At 34.9% G+C, this 18,340-nt stretch overlaps 1 protein-coding gene across 1 annotated transcript in view; it reads left to right on the forward strand.

Moving 5' to 3' along the window:
* CLYBL (citramalyl-CoA lyase) overlaps window positions 1–18,340 on the forward strand; it is a 346,453-nt gene that overhangs the window by 299,824 nt on the left and 28,289 nt on the right. The window contains exons 3-6 of the mRNA XM_074299446.1: window positions 5,015–5,203; window positions 8,899–9,000; window positions 10,969–11,077; window positions 12,783–12,935. Coding sequence (XP_074155547.1) covers window positions 5,015–5,203; window positions 8,899–9,000; window positions 10,969–11,077; window positions 12,783–12,935 — 553 coding nt within the window. The remainder of the gene's footprint in view (window positions 1–5,014; window positions 5,204–8,898; window positions 9,001–10,968; window positions 11,078–12,782; window positions 12,936–18,340) is intronic.

Genomic DNA, 18,340 nt, shown 5'->3' on the forward strand with positions numbered 1-18,340 from the left:
AAGTAATGTATAATATGAAATATTACAGTAAAATAACTTGTAATTTTTTTTAATTTTTGGAAATCTAATATGACCTTGAAATTTTCTTTTCACATTTTTATAGTCTCCATTATTACATGTAGATCATCCGACTCCTTTTTAACCTGGTAGTAAAAATGACATATAATCATAGCAATAAGTCACATTTGCATAGTGTCTAAGATTTATTAAGTGGTGGCTTCCACAAAAGAAACTCATAAGTTGGTAGTGTAAACATTATCCTCACTTTATAAATGAGGAAATTAAGGCTAAGAAAGGTGAACCAGATTATAGCTTTCATAAACAAAAGAAAAAATTTTAAGAGGAGAATAAGCAAATAAAAGAATTTATTAGTAGTTTTCTCAAATGAAGCAGTCAGCAGTAGTTGGGGTGAAAATTGTGTACGTATATATAGATGTATTTATGTGTATATATCCATACATATACACATATACATACATTTTTTTCTGACCTTCAAGACATTGTAGTTACATCTCATTTTATTTCTTATTTTAATTACCAAAATTCCAGTTAGAATACACATCTACATTTTAGTATAACTTATTTCTCTTCCTGAACTTGGGTTTTTCTAAAATCTATTCCTGCCTATTCTCACTGAAATTGCTATACATTAACATACAACTTGGGGAGGGGGAAAGGAAGGGTGCTAATTCAGATGTTATGAAACTGTGATAATGCTATTATTTAAGGCATTTATTTAGGTGTGTTTATACTTTGTAGTTTTATAAATAAGCCCAAGGGGCTTCTTCTTAGTTGTCACATTCCTCCTTGACTCTCGAATTCTGTCTGTCTCATCCTATCCGACAGTAGAATTGATGCTGCTCTAATCCCTGGAAGTTTGGAACTAATGAACTGACTGCTGAGCTGCCGCCACGGAGCTTGGTCCCAAACTATACTGTACTTCACACTCGATTTATTCTCCAGATGGCGAGACTGTGCCGCCCTGCCGCGAGGGACCACCTCTTCCACTGGAGTGTAAAAGTGGACGGATGTTGTTTTCTTTGCAGATTTGATAATTCAGAGATAGAAACTTGCAAGGATGATTAGTTATTAGCTTTAATGGGTGCCAATTGAACCAACTGCATGCATATTTTCTTCTTTAATTTCAGTGTCTGTATGTCATGGTGATGGTTGATTTATTTGCTCTGCTACGTCATGGAGGCCTTCTCTTTCCCAGGTGATAGGAATATAGAGTCACTGAAATCACAATATGCCTTGGTTCTTCACTCAGACAGAGTCAAATATTACAGTGAGTTATGTCTAAGGATGTGTTCATTAGCCACTGGTCCACCATGTAGCCAACCATAGCATGAAGGATCAATACAAGTTGAAACTTTAACACACATCAGTTTTTAGAATGTGTGTCTGGGAATAATCTATTGCATGCTCAATTCCATTTCTTTATTTTATGGTTCTCCAGGAGAAATTCTCATTATGCATTAATACTGATTTATTATGGAACAGAATGTGCTGTTTGTTTAATGAGGTATTATTTGAAATCTAACTATTTAATTCTATTATTCCATCTCTGCCAATACTATATCCCTGTTGGAACTTAAGGAAGCAGGCTTGTTCTACATTTAATTCTGTTTGACCAAATAGACTTCTACATAATGTCAAAATAATATAGTTTCTTTTGAACTCATTTTAATATTCTACTTTTGCCTCTAGAATATAAAACAAGCAATTTCTAGTTTTGAATGATGATTGACTGTCATTTAAAGGGAAAAAATTCCTTTCCTTTAACTTTTTAGAGACCTGATTTGTGCTTTTATTTCCCTTTCCTACTTTCCCCAGGAAGCACTTACCTTGCAGTAATCCATCTGCATCAGCCATTCTGAGAAGCTGGTATCTATCAGTCTGCTTCATAGTTAGTAATACTCCTAACAAGATCATAGTTATGGGGCCATAAGGCCAACCATGAGAAGAGAAAAGGGAAAGAAATGTGATCGTGAGATATATGTATGTTTGGTGTGTTTATTTGTGTGGTGGGGACAAGAAAGAGAGGAAGAATGAAGGATGTCAGAGATGGAGATGACTGTGTTTTTATAAGAGAAAGAGAGAGAGAGAATGATGGGATAAGAGAACGGTGAGAAGAGACTAGAAGAAAGCAGAAGAGAGAGATTAAGAAAAAGAGAAAGGTGAGAAAGAATATAATTTTTTTTTTCATTACCAAGCGGAATGTGGCTCTCTGGCTGAAACACCCAGAACTAAAACTTAATTGTTCTCAGAAACTGACTCTCTTTTCAACCCAACAGATGGCATGGGTGTGTTTGCTAGCACAGTAACATATTTCACCATTAAAATATCAAAAGAAAAAAATCCAACATGCTTGTTGGTTGGTGTAAATTCAGTGAAGTTGTTGGATATTTTGGGATACATACCAGAGGGATGCACACTTAGTTTATGTAAATTGCAACAAGCAACAGCCTGTTATTAAGGGTGTTGTGTGGAAATATACCTAAAAAGACAGAATTTCTTTTTTTTTTTTTTTTGAAAGGCCCAGGATGGTGGTGCAGAGAGATGGCTTGATTTTAATTCTGGGCCAAGGGGGAAGAAAAAAAGTCTAATAAAACGCTGAGTGTTCACTGTGCATTGTTATAACATGAAAAATACTAATCAGATTATGCCCGAAATTGGAATTGGGTCCTTCATTTACAGCCAATTTCACAAGGTCTGAATTTTCCTAAGTAGAGCAGAGTGTGCCGAAACCATGGCAATCTGACGTTAGTTAAAATCACAAATGGGTTTAAAGCATGAGCTTTGAACTAATCGTCCACTTCAAATCCAAGTGGAACCTCAAAACAGCTTAGAGAGCAGCTTTTGCTCCCTTCCAACAATAACAATTTAGCAAGTTGACATTGCCAGGAATCCCACATCACTGTGTCTACACATGCAAAGTAAAGTGGAGAAGTGAGACAATTATTCAGATGATTTGAGTTTTAAAAAACCTACGTTCACCTCTATGGTCCAGATAATTGCCCCAACCCTCCATTTCTCTCCATATAGACACAGCTTGAGTTTGACTTGCTGTAGTGAAAATTAGACCACTAAGTGGAAATATTTGCGACAGAGCACTGAGCCAGTTCAGTGCAGTATACTGCACAGGTTTAAGCCACGGACAGAAGGGAACCGACTCATGACAAGGGAATTTTTCTCTATAGCCCTGCTGCTTTAGCAGTATTTTACTGAGTTAACCTCAGATCTGGTAGTTTTATCATAGGCATGCAAAGCTGTATTTCGTATATGGAATATTGATAATAGATATCAATATGTCGTCAAGCATTTCAATGCTTCCTCTGTGCCAGGTACTGTGTTAGGCGCTGGGGCTGCCCTCAAGGAGACTGTATTCCCTCAGAATACCTACACATACAAGTTGATTTAAAATAGAGACAGAATTCAGAAAGGGTAATGGACTGGGGGTGAGGGGGTGGAGGGAGGGAGGTGGCACTAGCAGCTGGGGGGTTGGGGGTGTTGATCAGGAAAAGCCTCATGTAGGAGGTAGCATTTGAGCTGAGCTTTGAAGGAAGCTGAGAATTCTAAAAGCAGAGGTGAGGAGGGAGCGCATTCATGTCTTATAGCTTTGGAAAGGCCCAAAGGATGGGGCAGGGCCGAGCCACAGGCCGTTTGATTCAAGTTTGTTAACCTTTCGCTTCATTATACCTTCCTTTTAGTTGGTAGAAACCATCCTTCACTACTGTCTGAACTTAGCCTAATTATTGGCAGCCCCAGCCCTGTAAATCAGGACACCACAAGCTGTCTTAAAGTGGTCTTAGAGCCCCTATTCTGATCTGACCTGACAACTGTAAGCTACTGTTTCCCCACACTGTTTAACTCAGGCCACATTTGGAAAGCTTCTCTACTTCCACTCACAGCCAGAACCCTACATCCGTCTGGTTTAAATCTACTGTCATGTATTGTCTCACTGATTAGTATTAGCCTGAATATGGCCTTGGATAATTCTTGACTATTTCCCAGAGAAGGGGTGCTGTCCAGATAACTGCATATTGTTTAAACACACACACACACACAAACATTCATCAGGGGTAGGGAGGCTTTAAAGTTTTATTAGTATCATAAAAACCCTTCCCAAATGAAACTACTTTTGATAAGTGTTCATTCCAACAATGAGAATTTGTTGAAGGCTGTTGGCAAGTTGGAGGAATTTGTTTTTGAAACTGAAATTGGCAGGAAGTAGCAAATCCAAAGCCTTCTTTCTCCTTGAAGCTTCCGTTCTTCCCCACAGCCTTTCCCCCTCCCAACTTCATCCTTTCTCGTCCTCCCCCACTACCACCCCTTGTCAAGCCAATTTTTTTAAGTTTCATTTCTGATTTTTTCCCCCCAAGATAGAATTCACATTCTCTTTTGACCAGTGAGCAAAGTCTCTGTCAGTTTCAAGGGAGAAGTATCTTTGCCTATCACTTCTAGGGAGTTCTTTGTGATAGGATTGCTTTCCAGCTGAATGGTTTGGAGCTTACCCTGTAGTATGTGGTGTCAGACTCACACAAGCTTCTTTAAATTGAGTGGCAAGATTCTGCTCAGTTAAAAAGAGTGAGTAAAAAAATAAATAAAAGCAGGAAGCTATATGTGGGAAAAGAAACTTTCAGCCCTTTTTATGTGAAAGTACATATGAATAGCCAGAATATCTTTATTGCTGCTAGATTTGAAATGAAAATGCCCCATGTTTACTTATACATTCATTCAATAAATATTTATCAAAGCGTCTACTTTGTCAAGCTATTAATTCTGTCTTAGGGGTTGTTGGGAAAGACTCTTAAAAGAAAGATGCAGCTATTTTAAAATGTCTCTACTGCGTGTGTTATGGCGGCCGTGATCAGTATTTTAGTAGCCCTCAAACACTATTGAAAGATATCCGTAAGGAAAATGTCTAAATGTCACTCTTGTTTAGAAATGGATTTATTTGCAGCCCAAAGGAAAAATAAATTTAAGAAATACCTTCTGTTCATGATTATAGGAGGAAGCAAGACTGAGAATAGTGAAGACTCTCGAGGAGTTTGATTTGGGCCCTACTGAAAAGTGTGTAAGGATCAACGCAGTCTCTAGTGGTCTTGCTGAGAAAGATTTGGAGGTCCTGCTGCAATCGCAGGTCCTGCCTTCCAGCCTGATGCTGCCAAAGGTTGAAAATCCTGACGAAATACGATGGGTGAGTAACTAATGATCTGCTACTATTGTTGCTTTAATGAAAGGCCCAAGACCTAATAAGAACTATTGATCAGTAGTAATACGACTACTTTTAGGCCACAGATTGTTAAAAGGCACCCATGCAGTGTAGCAAGAAGGAAGGGGACACTTAACTAATGGGACTAAGAAGGCTTCCATTCCATTGAGATCCTCCCAATCTGAGCTTTTTTTTTTTTTTTTTTCTCTCAAAGTTCTTTGTAGAGCAGCTTCTGTGGCCCTAAGAAAGAAGCATTTAAAAAAAATAATAATAACCTTTCTGCTTTGTAATCAGATTTGTATTTGAGGGGAACACCTTTCAATAGCCCTCACAGTGGCAGCAGAGCAATTCCGGAAGCCGACTTGCCTGAGAATGTAATCTTTTCTTGTACCCTGCCAGACCCTAACCCACTGCTACCACCTGAAAGGCCAGCTATGGAAACAGGCTTTACAAAGATTCACTGGGAGTCATAGACGGCAAAAACACACAAGCCACATATGAAAAAATGAGCATAAAGAAGGGGAGGAAAAGGTCATTCCTCAGGGCAACTGGAGGAATAAACAGGAAGCTTTTAACTAGTGTTTTTAATTAGCACAGATATTATTTCCTGAACAGCTCTCTAGTGCTTCCCTTTTTAATTGCTGACAGGTGTGTTTGTATTTCATGACTGACTTTTTCAGCCAATAAAAACCTGAAATGTAAAATGGTTGGCATTTCAAATTACTTAAGAAAACTTTGAAATAGGCCTAATTATACTATAATTGTTTTAATTGTTAAAAGGGAGTCGATTTTATTTAGGAGGCTGCCCTAATTCTGTATTGTAGAAGGAAATCACACGTCATTGTGTGGCTCTCTCCTTGCAGAGAAGGGATGGAAAGGAAGGAGGCAAACTTGCTGGGTATTTCCATCCAGCACATCACATCTGTGAGGTGGGAGCTCATGGGACGCCAGCAATGCACATTTCATAGATATACTACATAGCAGAAGTCCCCCTCCCTTTTCATAATACATCCAGAAATGCCACATTCTTCCTGAAGACCTCTATTCAAAGAACAAAAATTAATTAAAATCAACTGGAGTTGGCTTCTCGAGGGGTTTGCATCGAAGAAACTGAGAGATAGAGGTTGTGCTTTATGGATGTAAGAAGGGCCTTCTTGCAACCAAGCGTATTCTAAAGTGGAATGCAATCTGAAGGCAAACCTCCTTATGATACTACATTTATTATCAATTTCATTTATCTAAAACACACACACTTTTTATTTTAATCTGAAAATATTTTTCCTTTCCCACTGGCCTAATCCTTGACTTTAATAAATTAGGCTGAAATTTCGATCATCTAGATTATATTTTGGGTTTTTTTTGTTTTTTGTTTTTAAGTAAGATTCCCAGTTCAGAGAAGTGCTTTTGCTGTTTATTTTTTTTCCCTCTCGTTTTTATTTATGTGCAGCATAAAACCTCGAGGCTGATGCACAACTAAAAGATGGGCTTACTTGTTTCCTTTTGTCTGAGAATCTCTTGCTTTCCTTTTGTCCCTAGTGTGGGTACTTGTTTGACTGGCATGGCTTATTGGACTATAACAAGCGTAACTCTCCCTCCTTTGTAATGGGACAATTCTCCCACAAATCCTGAACAGTGTGCATTCTTCCCAACACACTATTGGGTGTGCACTGGAATTGAAAGAATTGCTGAGGCCTGCTACTTCTTCTCCTCCCCAATCTCTTTGTGATTTTTCCCCCCTTCTTCTCCTCCCCCCACCCCGTCCCCTCCACCTCACTGAAATGAACACTTTACCAGGCCGGAAACATTTAATCGTCTCCTTTTGAAAAAATTAATTGAAACTTCTCCACTAGTTACCTTTTGTGTTAGTACTTAGAGCAATTTTTTAAGAAAGAGAAGGAGGTGGAAGAGGAGGATGGACAAGAATATTTAATTTAAAATGTCCTTTTTAACTTAAAAACAAATGGTATTATGAGAGGTTTTTTTGTTGTGGTTAAATGAGAATTTTTGCTTATTTTTAAACTAAACGATTTTTGGGATTAAAACTCTGTCCCAGATAATGGAACATGAAGCATTTCTCATTTTTTTAAACCAAAAAAAATTTTTTTTAGCATTCAGACCTAGTTAACATTAACATCACAAATATTTTAGTGCTCAATTTCCAGTTAGGTTAGCCATGTGATTTAAATGGCTGTTTTCTGTTAACTTAAAGCCAGCATTTTTTTTTATCTGTTTGAATTGAAGCTTATCCTGTTCATTCTTACTGTTTTCACTGAGTTATCCCTTTCACTTGAAAAGTTGCGAAAGATGATGCCTGAAGAAAATGAAGAGGGGTGGGGGTGGTGACAGGAGAGAGAGAGGGGACCCTGAAGGAGACTGGGAATAATTCTTCATTACTGAAAGCTGTGATTTATTTTAGCCTAATTGTAAAGTTACTGCAAATTGCTCAAAAGCTTTTTAAAGATCTCAGTGATTAGATTTTTTTTTAGGAGGGGGGGTTGGGAAAGGAGGGGGGAAGCTATAAGGGGAAATAACACCTCTAATCCCGCTTCTGGTAAATAGGCTGCCAGCTTTTAAAATGAGTTTCCTTTCTATTAGTCAGAATATTATGCTAAGCCTTAAGCATTAGTTTTTTATGTTGCCATAGCAGCCTTTTTCCTGCAGGGTTGTGACCTGTGATGATTACAGTACAAAGCTTATAGGGTCTTGAAACCCCCTTTGAAGATGAAAAGTCTTTGATGGTTTATATTTATGCAAATCTCTTAGATATGATTTACCCAACTGAGACTGAATGGAGAGATGATTAAAATTCCCTTTTCCTTTGATATCCATTAATGGTTGAATATTCCTTAAATTTAAAACGGATATATATGCTATTTTTGTCTTTATTTACAAAAATATCTTTATCATACCTATGATATTTTTTCATCTCCCTATAAATTATACGATCTAGATGAACATAATAGATTTATAATTTAGGAGTATTTTTCCCCTTTTGAAAGGGGGGTAAAAAAAAAAATCTGTGCAAGAGCTTTTGTATGTTTCCAGATGATAGATTTTGGAATTTGGGCTACCCCACTGGCAGCTCAGAGCTAGCTGTGAACTGGTCTCATGGAAAAAATTGGAAAGCTTTGGTCTTCAAAGAATTAAACTTCCTTTTTAAGGTCTTCCTAGGTAAGCTAAAAAATTATGAAGAAAAGCCTCTGAACAAAGGGTAATGGTGCTGTAATGAATAATATGGATGCCACTTAGAAGGCTGCTGAACAGTTACAGTGATGTCAGTGTTGGGTATGAAACAAAAACAGAATAGCAGGTATAGCAATTGTTCATTGTTTTAAGGACCTAATGATTTGCATTTAACCAAGTAAGGGGGAAAGGTGTTAAGTAAATCTTTTTTGTAAGGAAATCATGAAAACTTCAGAATCTGAGTGTGTTGTAGTTCCAAATCCTAGGCCTCAAACTTGATACTTAGGGTTTTATCACTGAGGCTGAGAGTGGGTACTTTTTTCCTCCGTTTTGTGTTTGTTTGGGGGTGGGGAGGAGGACCAAATAAGCCGGGAAGTGGTTGAGGGGAAGGGTTGCTTCCTCAGGTGAAGATGACAGTGCTATTTGAATGTCTAAATTTCAACATCCGATAAATTGATTTTTATCTAATCACCGATGACATTTCTTCTGATTTTTAGTTTTCAGACAAATTTTTATTCCACTTAAAAGGCCGAACAATTATAGAACCAATGAACTTAATACCTTTTGTGGAAACTGCCATGGGTTTGCTCAATTTTAAGGTAAGAAAATAATGATGTGATTGAAGAGTTAAAATTTTATAAGTCACCTGCAGAGAGCTTTCCTTTCACTAATCTGTTTTATCATTTTTTAAAACAATATTTTCCTTTTTCGAGTCACAAGCTAGGTAAACCTTAATCACCATCTGTTAATTAGAATTGACAAAAACTGGTTGTGAGCATCTTAGAAAATAATAAAGAGATTCATTAAGTCCAAAGGAAAAAACTTCTTTGGTAAAATTTTAAATATTTCAACAAAATGTCCCCTCCAGATACCATGTCTTTCCAGTGATAACTTTTGTCATCCATTTTTCTTGTAAATAAAATGCAAACTTTGAATTATTATCAGATTCCTAAATTGGTTAAGCAAACCTGGAAAATACTATTACCCACTTAACTTTTTAAATTCTTTTTCAAAAAACATATTTTGACTGTGATATCTTCCAGAATGCTTTCACTAAATATGACCTATAGTATTTGTGATGCACATGGTAGAAATTAGACAAGTTAATGTTTATGAGTGAGTCTTGACATGTGGTTTAGAGTGTCTTACATGTTATTTGCTATATCGGAATGGGTAAACACGCCCCAGCATATTATATTCCTGCATTATATCCTTGCATGCTGCAAGATGTCATAGATAAAAAAAATTTTTAAGAGAATTTTAAAAAGTTAAGTGGATAACAACATTTCCCAGTTTTTAAAGGAGAATCTTAAAAAGTTAACTGGGTAACAACATTTCCCAGTTTTGCTTACCTATTTGGGCATGTGACAGTAATCCAAAAATATACAAAAAATTTCTAGAGATTTCAGTAATCCTGTATGTTGCCTTATTAAGTTACCTAAGCTATCTCATTCTTCCTCAAAAAGTGGGCATTTATAAATGTGCCTAAAAACCCCTAATCAATTTAATGGATTCTAACATAACATCCCTTTCTCTGAGTTTCTAACCTAGGTTTCCATGGAAAGAGATGAGGAAGGTGGAAAGGATTTCGGGTTGGGGTATAGAGCAGAAATCACTGTTGGAGAAGGAAAAAGGAAACTGAATGCCTGTTCAGGAGTGATCATGTACTTGAGAAAATACTCCCAAAGAAAAGTTGAGACCTATTCCAGGCTGGTGATCACTGTGTATTTATAGCTAAACCACAGATTCTTACAGCCTGTCCTAGATCTCTCTGAATATAATTAAAAGCATCACCCAAAAGGCACGATCATTTTAAATATCAAACATCCCTCAACAGAAAACAATTTTAATCTGTTTTTTTTTTCATTTTCCTCACGTAGACTAGCAGCCTCCCTAACAACTGAAGATAAAATAGAATATATGAGGAAATATGCCAGATGTGATCTCTACCCATTTATTCACATACACTTATATCATCATATATGTAGAATCACAACATCAGAACCTGGGTTTGATAGAAAGCTTTTAAAGTATGTTTCTTACTGAAACATCAGACACAACTTGTTGCACTTTCTAATTTCCTGCTCTTCGTTTGTGAATTGTATTGTCTCCCAAAAACAAACACTAAAGAAATCTACTACTGAGATTATTAGAATGTCATACTGGTGCCCAATACTTTAATTTGTTCTTAAATTCCCAAGCTGGCTCCTGAAAATGCTAATAGACAATTAGTCTCTTCAAGCAAGAGGATTTGAGGAAATAATACAACCAGTTTCTAAGGCAGTCAAATTGAATTTGTAAGATAGTGCCCAAATGGTCTAAGTTAAAGAATGTGAATTTTGTAAAAGCACTGCCCTCAAATACAAGTCCTACATCTACACTAATTGTCTTGTATGTTATTGATAGTGTTGAATACCTTTCACACAGGGAGAGTTAGGGCCGTGTTATAGGCTGATTACAGCCAAAAGGTGTCAAGATTTAGATAGTGACATATTACCGTTATATCTCACCCTTTTCTCTGGTGCCAACATTTCTGTGAAAATTACTTTTGTTGTACTCTTTTAAAGGCTGTCTGCGAAGAAACACTGAAGACTGGATCTCGAGCTGGTCTTCATCTAGATGCAGTCGTTTTTGGAGGAGAGGATTTCCGGGCTAGCATAGGTTCTAAATCCTTGAAATACATATTAATTTTATATTTTTCAAATCCATAATTCGTAAAAGTGTTGATATTCAGTAGCCTTCTCTGGTTGTAGCCTTTGGTGAAGTAGTTTTTAAGTATATGCTAACATTCAAGAACTTTCTCTTCAATTTTTAGCCATGCATCCTAAAACTGTAGACTACTGAGTACTACTACTATTATTATTTAAAAATAAAATAACCAATGTAAAATTACTTCTTATGTGATGTTATACAGATTTATTGTTCATAATTTTAAATATCTACATTGATTCTCCATGCACAATTTAAAAATAATTTTTCCTATATATTTAAAGGCAATCTGTACTATGAATATTCAATTATCAGGTTATTTTCAAACATGGATAATTGTTGTTGATTTAAATTTGCCATGAAGTTTTGGCTTGATCTGTTTTAGTGTTTTCTAAAGGAAAATAGTGAATTAAGATCATTTTAAAATCTCAAATTTCCTCTAAAATATATTTTGTAACCCTTTATATTTTAAATGCCTAAGATGACACCCTGCCCTTGAATTTTTAAAAATTTTGTTGATATATTTTATTCTTATCTCATATTCATTTCTAAGCATATCAAAGTCTTTTCCCCCTCATCCAGTGAGCCATACATTATACAGAAATTTCAAAAGAAAGTGGGGGTAAATATTTCAACCAAACTGACATATCAGCCACATATAACAATATATTCAGTATCCCACATCCATAGCCCCCCACCTGCTGCAACAGCCTTCACTATTGTTTATAGTCTCTTATAAACAGTAATTTTGAAGTAGATATAAACATTACTGGAAGAAATTATGTACTCTTAGAAAATACAATATCACCAAAAGCATTGTTTTCAGATTTACAATTGGAACAGACACTAGTGATTGGACTATCTAGGCAATTTCATAAATGTCATCAAAAAAGTGAACTTGGAGAGGTATAAAACAAAGTTTTATTTAATACTGTATCTGCATGGCCAGGTTGTACTATCAGGAAGTTCTTTGAACTTGAGACAATGTAAGAAGTCAATGATATCTGTTTTTTCTAAATCTTCTATCCAAATAAATTTAAGGATTTGATACAGAACATCACTTATGACAGGATTTGCAACAGAAGCCTGTCATTCTATTCTCAGAATTTTTAACTATTTCCTTAGATGGCTGCAAGATCACCTGTGTAATACTATTGTTGATTTGATGGTTTTCAAAAACATATAATCAATAGAAGGAAGGAAAAATTTATCTAAAGTTATTTTTGGTCTGGAGTACCCTGATGTTATTATCTGAGACAAAAATATGACGTCTAACTTTCGTGTATATATAATAAATACCTCAAGAGAAATATGGGAATTATATATGCACATATTATACGTATATAACAAAAAAAACCTTAGTGCAGCTTTAAATTTTAATAGCTAAAAACTGCACTAAGAATTTTGGGACAAAAATAGATAGATATACAGACAGATGGATAGATTGAGGAGGAAAAAAAATTAAAGGAAGAAAAAGAAGGAAGGGAGGGAGGGAAGAAGGAAGGAAGGAATGATTATACTTTGGTTTAAGCTACCCTCTTTCACCTATTTTTAAATATCATTTTGGTAGTTGTAAATTCCATAAATAAAAACTGTATTTTAACAGTAAAGACTTAAAGTCAAACATTCTCCCTTTGTCTCTAATAACCCATTTTCAGGTGCAACAAGTAGTAGGAAACTCAAGATATTCTCTATGCCCGGCAAAAGATTGTCGTTATAGCAAAAGCCTTTGGTCTACAAGCCATAGATCTTGTATATATCGACTTTCGAGATGAAGATGGACTCCGCAGGCAGTCAAGAGAGGGAGCCATCATGGGCTTTACTGGTATGGTTATCCTGATCGGTTTTGTTTTTTTTAATTTTCTTTCTTGATCATGTTTTTAAGCTGTCTAATTTAATATGGTAGAAACTCAAGAAATGAAAAAATATACTCACAATGTAATCTTCTAAGAGAAATAATACCCAAACAACTGTAGTTTTCTCATGATTTGAAACATGAGAAAAGCTACAATTGGGTGAAAAGCATCAATTGCATATATGCCAGGGGAAATTTTACATTATTTGTTGTTTATTAACTTAAAAAAAATCACCTGTCACATTTTTTTTCTTTTAAAATAGTTAATGACCTTTCTTTGTCCCCCCTCCCCAATTTTTGACTCTTTTTTGTTTTTGTTTTTTTTTTTAACCTAGGGAACTGTACTTGAGTACTTTATTATTAGATGGGGGGGAACAAGATAGAGGGAAGTTTCTAAGTAAAAAAGGACTTATTCATTTTAAAAAGTTATTTTGGTGACATTTTCTGAGATTTGTTTTTCCCTGTGGCTTATTTTTTCCCCTCTCCCCACCCCTTCTTCTCATCCCCCCACCTCTCAGTAAGTGTCTGGTGCACCTGGCGACACCTACGGGTACTGGCAGGCAGCGAGACCAGCAGGCCTCCTTGCAACTAAACCCTGTAATGCAGGCTGCTATCCAGTGATTGGTGTACCAGATCACTCAGACACCCCTATGAGCCAGGATAGCAACCAAAGATTGTATTTTTTGCAATAGAAATCTATTGTTTGACATATACACAATGGGATTCTATAACTTTAAAAAGGAGGAAAGAAAGAAAGAAAGAAAGAAAGAAAGAAAGAAAGAAAGAAAGAAAGAAAGAAAGAAAGAAAGAAAGAAAGAAAGAAAGAAAGAAAGAAAGAAAGAAAGAAAGAAAGAAAGAAAGAAAGAAAGAAAGAAAGAAAGAAAGAAAGAAAGAGAAAGAAAGAGAGAGAAGAAAGAAAGAAAAGAGGAAAGAAAGATAAAGAAAGAAAGAAAAAGAGAAAGTAAGAGAGAGAAAGAAAGAAAGAAAGAAAGAAAGAAAGAGAAGAAAGAAAGAAAGAGAAAGAAAGAAAGAGAGAAAGAAAGAAAAAGAGAAAGAAACAAAGAAAGAAGGGAGGGAGGGAGGAAAGGAAAGAGAAGGAAGGAAGAAAAAGAAGGAAGAAAGAAAAAGAAAGAAAGAGAAGGAAGGAAGGAAGAAGAGAAAAGGGAAGATAATTTAAGGGATGAAGGATAAACTCATATGGGGGGTTTCCTATACTCATATTAAAAAGTAAAACATTCAAATCTAAAGAAGACAATAAAATCTAAATTATTTACAAAAATTTTAGTTTAAAGGTTTACTAGGTAAATATTATTGAAGGAAATTTTTGGAAATGACACTGGATTAATAAGGTACCTTAGTGACTGATATTTTGATGCAAAAAAGGAAAGAATTATTTTATATTTAAATCATGTTTTTTCTCTTTAAGACTTAAGTAAACAGATTTTTGTTTGTGTTTTTTTTAACTCATTTGACAAATAGATCTCTTATTGATACCATCAAATATGGTCAAATTTCAAGTACTTTAATTCATTTTCACTAAATTGAATGCAAATTGAAAAGGCAAACAATCATTCTGTTGCATCGGCAATGTCACTGTTTTGTGGGTGGCCCTATTACACCTGTCTCTCTTCTGATGGCTAGTTAAGATGAGCCAAAATTGACAACTTTGAGAAAGATTTCACGCAGTCTGCCCAACAGACATCAATGTTGTAAACCTAAGATGTGTAGGGGTTGGCTGCCAGCAGCCAGATGTTGCTTTGAAATGGAAACTAATTCAATAAAAACAGAAAACAAACACACGAAGTCTATAGTGGCCCGTGTCACTATAATTCATTATGACCCAGACTTGCTTCAGAGAGACATCTTCTTTCTTTTTTTTTTTTTTTTTTTTTTTTTTGCTTACAAAAACAGGCAAACGAGTGAGGGGATAGATAATTCAGCCCCCCAAAAGTGACTATGTTAAAAGAAATTAGATCCCAAATTCATTCATAGAGAACACATTATTTCAAATCAAGTTTAAAACAGCTACAGGGGGACATAGGACCTCAATAATATGAACTTGCAAGCCCCACAATTGCTTTCTTAGACTTCAGGACCTTGAAAATCAGAGAGAGAGAGAGACAGACAGACAGACAGACAGACAGACAGTGAGAGAGGCAAGAAAGAGAGAGACTGAGAGAAGGAAGGGAGAGGAAAGAGAAAGAAAGAAAGAAAGAAGAGAAAGAAAGAAAGAAAGAAAGAAAGAAAGAAAGAAAGAAAGAAAGAAAGAAAGAAAGAAAGAAAGAAAGAAAGAAAGAAAGAGAGAGAGAGAGAGAGAGAGAGAGAGAGAGAAAGAAAGAAAGAAAGAAAGAAGAAAGAAAGAAAGAAAGAAAGAAAGAAAGAAGAAAGAAAGAAGAAAGAAAGAAAGAAAGGAAAGAAAGAAAGAAAGAAAGAGAGGAAGAAGAAGAAAGAAAGAAAGAAGAGAAAGAAAGAAAGAAGAAAGAAAGGAAAGAAAGAAAGAAAGAAAGAAAGAAGAGAAAGAAAGAAAGAAAGAGAGGAAGAAAGGGAGGGAGGGAGGAAGGAAAGGAAGGAAGGAAGGAAGGAAGGAAGGAAGGAAGGAAGGAAGGAAGGAAGGAAGGAAGGAAGGAAGGAAGGAAGGAGAAGGAGGGAGGAAGAAAAGCATGGTATATGTAGGGAAGCATGAGAAGGAAATAGGAAAGAGGGGGCCAGAAGAATGAAGATGATGGTAGGAATGGGAGGGAAGAATCAAGGCTACCCACACTCACATAGGTCAATAGAGAGTAAAAATCAGTAACTTTTAACTCTAGAGGCCATTTACAAAAACACTTTTTTTAAATGGAAAAAAAAAAAAACAAAAACCCTTCCATATTCTTGCTAGCTTTCAGCTTGTCAATTAAGGATTTTATAATAACATCTTTTATAATACTTAGGGCTTATTTATACCAGTCCTTAATTGTTTCATATTATCTTATCACAGAGAAATAAAATATCCAAAACAAGTAGTACAAGTTTCTAAAATTCACTTTTTCATAGAAGAAAAGTATCCATGAATAAAAATGGGGAGAGAGATCTCTCACCAGACTGGATCCAGAGAGTTAAGGCTCTCACTTAACTTGCTTAAAACATGCAATTTTAAAATTATCTCTTCTTTAGAATTATTATTCCTGGACATAGCCTGGGTGATAATGTCTCAGAACTGGATTGGGGTTTATTTTTATATCTTAAATTGTTTTGGAGAGTCAAAATCCATGGGGGTTGATTTTTAAGCTATGGCAGTGGTCATTAAACTTAGAATATTTTCTGTCTAAAAGGCATTAAAACACTACCAACAAAAATTACACAACAAAAAAGTAAACCTTAGAATAATGCTTGAACAGCTGACTTTGTCATTATAGTTTTTCCACTACTACATGCTGGGAAGAAAGATATAAATATGAAGCACTATAGGTTTTCTCCTTTTTTAAAGTCTTTTGTAGAAGACAAAAATGACACCATCATACAGTTACCTAAAAGACTTGACAGGTATTGATTTAAAGCACGATATATCAAGTGGTACTGTAAAAAGGATTTCATGGTCATAAATTTTAATGTCTTCCAATTTTGCACCCTCTCAGTAACTTGTCAATAACAACACTTGAGCATAAAATATTTGCTTCATTCCTGCATGGCATTAAAGGCTATTATACAGTTGTTGGGATACATAAGACATAACCAAAGGGAAACTAAGACTATAAAATTCATGTTAGATATTTACTGAAATTTACCTTCCACTGTCACTGTTGATAGGGTTTGTCTGTTTCCAAATATTTGAAATATCATTTTCATTTCCAAAATCCAGGGGCAAGTCTGAAAACTATTTATTGGATATTAGTTTTGTTATGCTTTATGTAGACTATACTTGTTCTTCAATTTGAAAAACCTAGAACAAATTGTTTCCATGAAATCTGGATCTTTAGATATCAATATGAATTATGTATACAAGTTTAAAATTCAATAGTAACTCTGAGTGGAAAAATGAATGCCAATATGCAACTAGCTCCTGTTTCTAGTAAAGAGTGTCACAATTCAATTTTCAAAATAATTTTCAGCATATAATGTTGAAGAAATCTGACATCAAGAACTTTATTTCTTCCCAGAAATTATCTGAATGATTTCATGTTTATTTACTTTGTACAGCTATTTTGCCCAGATTTTCTTTTATTAAAAGTCTTACAGTAATAAATGAGCAAGAAAGGACTACTTGAGGTTATTTTAATTATATCATTTCAAAGAAGCAAACTTCTCCCACATGAAATGTTGAAATAAACGTTTTTGATACAAATGCCATTCTTATTTTGATTCAAACATAATGGCATCTGAGAAACTGATGTTTTGTGAAACATAAAGGATAAAAATTATATTTACTAAATACTAAAAGAAATGAGTGGCTAAAAAACAAATGAAAGAAATGTACCAAAATATCCTCACCAATGTGAATTGTTATTAATCATATACTCATTTTCAATTCATAAACATGACAAATAATTTTGCCACATAATGAAATATAATAGCATCATTACTGTACCATTAAATTATGTGGCATTTTATTAATATGCTCTGATTGGCATCCCTATTTCCTTGGTCATTTGTTGAACTATTTAAAAAATGCCTATGTCATTTCCATCATTTCCTTTGACAGTTTTGATCTTTATGCTAAGTCAGGTTTTTATTTCTATCTATGAACAATTATAGTAAATATGAGCTGATGTCAATGTTTTCCTCATAGAGAAAAAAAGTTCCTTTTGAAGTATGGCATATGGCTGTCTGAGGAACAAATCAAATCCCTTAATTTATCCAATCAAAAAAGGGAAATCTGGCTGTTTTCTTGGTTTCTGTTGCCAGAATAGTCTTTACTAATTCTAAATTCGAATTATATTTTTCTAAAATTGCACAATCTTCTTTAACATTGTGCTCCAATTTACTTTCTTCTACATAAGTAATTAAAATATTTCACTGAAAGAACTTTTTCTATTTCTTGTTTCAAAAGTATAGTAAACGAAAGTGAATCATAGATTTAATTGCTGACAGCATCTAAGGTGAATTGCATTAGCCATTTTATTTCTTTGGGCTTTGTGGAAGTCAAAATGTAGCTTCTTAAACACATATAACTTGTGAGAATTCTGTGATATATGGAAATTACTCCTAAAATTTATTAAGAAGTATTTAATTGAGTTTCATTTCTATTTTTATTTCTATTTTAACTCAAAGAAATCTGCAAACATCATGATTTAAAAGGGTAGACAGATTTCAATTCCAATCAAAACCCTGACTCAAAGCATTTGCCCTGGGTATATACCTGTAATTAGAAATAGGAAATTATCGGTGTTGATTGAATA

The sequence above is a fragment of the Sminthopsis crassicaudata genome, chromosome 3 (assembly GCF_048593235.1).
Source record: "Sminthopsis crassicaudata isolate SCR6 chromosome 3, ASM4859323v1, whole genome shotgun sequence".
In the NCBI taxonomy this organism is placed as follows: Eukaryota; Metazoa; Chordata; class Mammalia; order Dasyuromorphia; family Dasyuridae; genus Sminthopsis; species Sminthopsis crassicaudata.